At 34.8% G+C, this 4572-nt stretch overlaps 1 protein-coding gene across 1 annotated transcript; it reads right to left on the bottom strand.

Moving 5' to 3' along the window:
* Nucleotides 1–2315: 2315 nt before the first annotated feature.
* On the bottom strand, nucleotides 2316–4572 carry LOC119643882. The gene is made up of 5 exons (XM_038043382.1): nucleotides 4545–4572; nucleotides 3730–3841; nucleotides 3268–3666; nucleotides 2892–3196; nucleotides 2316–2584 (listed from the first exon to the last, which is right to left on the bottom strand). The coding sequence occupies exons 1-5, from the start codon at nucleotides 4570–4572 to the stop codon at nucleotides 2316–2318; spliced, it is 1113 nt and encodes a 370-aa protein (XP_037899310.1).

Here is a 4572-nt window from a genome sequence, read left to right as displayed (position 1 = left end):
TTTGGCAATTAAAAGAGATATAGTGATATTTCAATTTCAGTTTATGACCATAAAAAAAGGAAAGAAGGAAATCAACAGAGACTTAAATATTAGAAGAAAAGTTTGCCGGTCGTTTGCTTTTCTTTTTTCTATCTTTCTTTATTAGGACCCCACACTGTGTTGTAATCACTCATCGATTTCTGTCAAAGACCACGGACAATAATCATTAATAATACGAGGGACGCAGCGAAAGCATTGAGGAAATTGTGTTTTTATTTAGTTTTTCCTTATCGCACGTTTTTTAAATGTCACTGCATCTGCACTATGAAAACTCTCTCTATGTAACGTATGTTGTACTTGCTCTGGTCATTTATTTAGAAAGTAAAACTTTTTTTTTTTTTGTTAGTTTGTTGTCATATCAGAAAAAGAGATTAACGCACATACTGTTGCTATTGCTTGCTTTGCTCTAATAAATCATAGGTATTTCTTATATCTTGAAGTTAATTTTTCTTCTTTCAAATATTAAAGCTTGCAATTGGAAAATATATATACATCAATGTTATCATTTCACATACAGTAATGATCGGATTTCCACTGAAGCAAGGAGATCTTACAGCATATTCGTCTACTTAGGGCTTGTCGGAAAATGAAGATGCCTCTCGGTTTATGGATACGTAGAGCGTTTTATTAACAATGCCTCTCACGGTATTTTATATACATTCACTAAAATAAAGGTGTGAAAAAGGTGTGACCATGATTTTGAAATGGACTGCTCAAGAGATTTTATCCGCTTAATTTATCTTAAATTAATGCGCTTAAGTATAAGGCGTGATTGCGCACGTACTAATAGTTTCGCGTAGAAGGAAACTTTAACCCAATGTCCTCGCTGTAATGACCTCATTTCTTGAAGATATCGATTCTTTTTCAGATTGAAGTTGAGAACTTGGGTAGTTTAGTGGATAATATGGGGATGAATTATCAATTTCCACGACATTGCTTGTGGACATTTACTTCTAAATCAATTTATCAACCCAAGCATTAATAAATACTTTCCGTTTTTTGATAAAATTCGCTCTTATTTAACACATGCTTGTTACAAAGCTTAACAATAAATATTTTCACAATCAATATCTATAACCTTTTGCCTTTTATTCGGATAGATTACGAACGTCCTCGCGATAGAAACTTTCTACAGGGACTCATTTTCATACATCTTCAACTTTTGGAAATTACTGCTCTGGTAAATAGAACTGCATGGATCTAAAGAAGTGATATTCGAAAGCGATCGAAACTGGATAACAGCTAAAACCACAGATCACTTCCTGGCTTGCTTTTGCTGGAGACAGATGGACGCGCGTGAATTTCATTGTCTTCAAGGCGACAATTTTGAGCGTATATGCTCCAACCCAACTTAGTGCTCTCCGTAGCACCAGCTGCGCTTCTGTCCAGTTTAGTCCAGCTAAACACAGAAAGAAACCTAATCCTGCAAATGACATCTCCTTACAATTTTACTAACGCTGAACGGCAGTTCACAAACAGCTCAAACACATACCGCATAAGCATCAATATTTACATTATCTATACCCAAAATTTCGGGAAAATTCAAGGCAACATGTACGTTTTCAGGTTAGCGAATTTATACAAACCAGTTTAGAAATTAAATATTTTAATGGTGGCTGGGTATGCAAGACTGCGCCCCAGTCGGACATAACTTTCACTTGTTTTTTGAAGCACTAATTCTGAAAAAAGGATTCTAACCATTTGTTAATGTTGAAGCTGCAATACATTGATTCTCTAAATGAAAATAAGGCACTTTTAAATGGTTATCCCACTAAAAATCTGATTAACTAAAAATTTATGGAATATATCGTAAGCAAACGGTCATAGGAATTGATCTCATTCCAAACAATCCATTACCGAATATGATATATATGTCCTTCATCTCATCCGATTGCTTGCACTTCAAAGAATTTTTCTAACGTCTTCACCCATCGCTTAAGGGTTTTTCAGAAAGAATCTCTTCGATGAAAATCATTTAAATGACTAAACAAATTTCCATTCAAAAGTGAAATCCATAAGAACTTACTCCGTGGTTTGCTCTCCTCACAGACAACCCTCTTTTATGTCATCGTACCCATAGTGAGAATGCGTGAAAATTTCCCATGTGTTGACACAGTTCCTACCTAAATCCCTTGGGAAATTTTCAGGTCATAAAATGTAATTCTCAGGTGACAGAAGTTGATCTTTTTATTGTCAGTGAATTTTTTAAGGATAATAAAAAAATTCTTTTCTTTTTTTTTTACAAGATTAAAAGGTAAAAAATAAAAATCCATGTATTAAGTTGCAGAGCAAACGCCAGTGAATTTCTTCCCCTTTTCAAGTTCTTTGATGAACGCATCTTTGCAATGACAATTGCCATGTAAAATGTCCCACTTCGACTGGACTTCTTTTAGGAAATTCTCCACATTTCGTGGATTTTCCAGTATCTTTGTTTCCACAGTCAAGTTATTTTCTTTGATTATTTTCCATCTCTTCATGCTACGTACAACGTCGCCGCAAAAAGTTGTGGGCGGCGGCAGGCAAATATGCCGAAACCCGGCAGGAATTTTTCCCTCTGAAAAGAATTTTGTATCAACAACAACACATAGTGATTAACTTTCACTCTTATTATATCTTCTTATTATCTATATGGTCATCCAAAGCAATACAAATGGATAGAGCTCCAAGGAACGCAGCGATATTCATCACTAAAAAAAAACTTTCATTTCTTCATATTTCTTATCTATTGCTAACCATCAACTCCACGCAATTTTATTCAACATCACCACTTTTCTCAAATCGGTGTCAACCAGGAGAATAGTAAAAAAACCAACCAAGAGTATAGTGAGAAAATTTCTGTTACCGAAATCATTACTTACTTTTGCGACGTAATTTAAAAACCTTAGAATCCTCGCTTTGAGCTTTTTCATACATGCGTAGAATTTTCGTCATTTTTCTATCGGCATCTCTATCGGAATACAACGATATGCATTTTGGTTCACATAAATTGTAGATATTTGGTCCAGGAAACGGTATTTCACTAGCAAATTGGGATTTTTTGTATCGTTTCTTGGAATGATGAATCAGTTCCGCATGCCGCCGATTTAACTCGCGAGCGCGATCATTGCACTGTTTAAATGTCATGGTGGCCAAAAGTTGCTCTACTTTAGAGAGGGTTCTGGAAAAATTCAAAAGCATGGTTGGGAGATGGTTGAAAATTTTCCTCTTCTACATTTTTCATTCCCTTACGTTGTATTCTTTAACGAATAAATACCAGGTATGGCACGGGTACGAATTAAATGATGCAACTTGAAGGCTATACAATGCAACAAATCCTCCCCGGCCGTAATATGTAATCGCATTAAATGAGTATGATCGTGTATATGCTCGCGAGACCACCAACCACGAAATGCTGCCTGAATCTTTTGAGCTGCCAGGAAATAATATTCCTCAATGCGTTGCTGCAAAAGTCTCTCCACTTTGCGAAAATATAAACGCTGATAGTGAAACCGGCGCCATTCAGTTTGAATTATAATAACAGCACGAATTCGTTTGGCTAGACGATTACGTATTAACCATCCGCGTACAAAACGTTGTATGGAACGAGCGGCTTTGAATTCAAAATAATCTCTTACTAACATCTTTGTGCTAACAGCAATGAGAAGGAATAAAGTTTAGTATATAAGCGTTCATATTAGGTATGCAGTGTACCGTGACAGAGCTTGTTGCTTCAATTCCAAGCATTCATCGCTACCCCAATCCCCATATTCATCCTCTAAATTGATTTCCTCCTCAAGACATGCTTTCCAGTTCTGGCCTAGGCCTGTGGCCGAATAGCAAAAGTGTCGTAAAGAAGAAAAGGAATTTAAGCGTGTCCTTTGATTCTTTTTATTCATTTTTTGGTAAATGCTTTTTTTAAACGAGGTTTAGGAAATTTTTCTATTTCAACAAGGATATTGAAATTGCAAGAATATATAAATATATATCTAGAACTCTGCCTATTTTCCTATTGATATTTTCTTCTTAATGAAATTTCCTTCAATTGAAAGTTAAAACTTTGCGTACAATTTTTCAAAATGTCAGTTAATGTTTTAACTAGAAAAGGTACCTCTTATAAGAAAGTGGATTTTTATATGATATCGTAGCAATTTCACTGGAGTCCTTTATATAGATATATATATTTAAAACAAAAGGATGATGTATATAATATCATTTTGCAAGATTCGACTTTATTCATCATCATTATGGACTCCTTCAAAAGTTTTGAAATTTTGCAAACAATTATTCTCATTAGAAGAGAAAGATGAGAAGAATGATCATTTATTTTACAACAACCATAGTTAAGTACAAGAGTTCCATCTAATCGATATATGTACGACTGCATATATATGTTCTTGTGCTTTTCCATTCATTATTGAAACGCAAAAGTCAACGTATACACTTTATGTCATACATGTACAGCACTGAGAATTAAAACTTGAAACAAGTAGGAAAGTTGTATTCGTCTTTCGCCGAATTTTGCATACCCACCACAATCAAAATCTTTGATGTCAT

The sequence above is a fragment of the Glossina fuscipes genome, unplaced genomic scaffold, assembly GCF_014805625.2.
Source record: "Glossina fuscipes isolate IAEA_lab_2018 unplaced genomic scaffold, Yale_Gfus_2 66804, whole genome shotgun sequence".
NCBI lineage: Eukaryota > Metazoa > Arthropoda > Insecta > Diptera > Glossinidae > Glossina > Glossina fuscipes.
This window is presented reverse-complemented; position numbering and strand designations above follow the sequence as displayed.

Coding starts and splice junctions, on each gene's coding strand:
- LOC119643882 (XM_038043382.1), bottom strand. CDS start 4,572: ATGACATCAAAGATTTTGATTGTGGTGG. Junction 3,842..4,544: donor AAAGATTTTGATTGTGGTGG/GTATGCAAAATT, acceptor ATTCGGCCACAG/GCCTAGGCCAGAACTGGAAA. Junction 2,585..2,891: donor ATTACGTCGCAAAAGTAAGT/AATGATTTCGGT, acceptor CAGAGGGAAAAA/TTCCTGCCGGGTTTCGGCAT.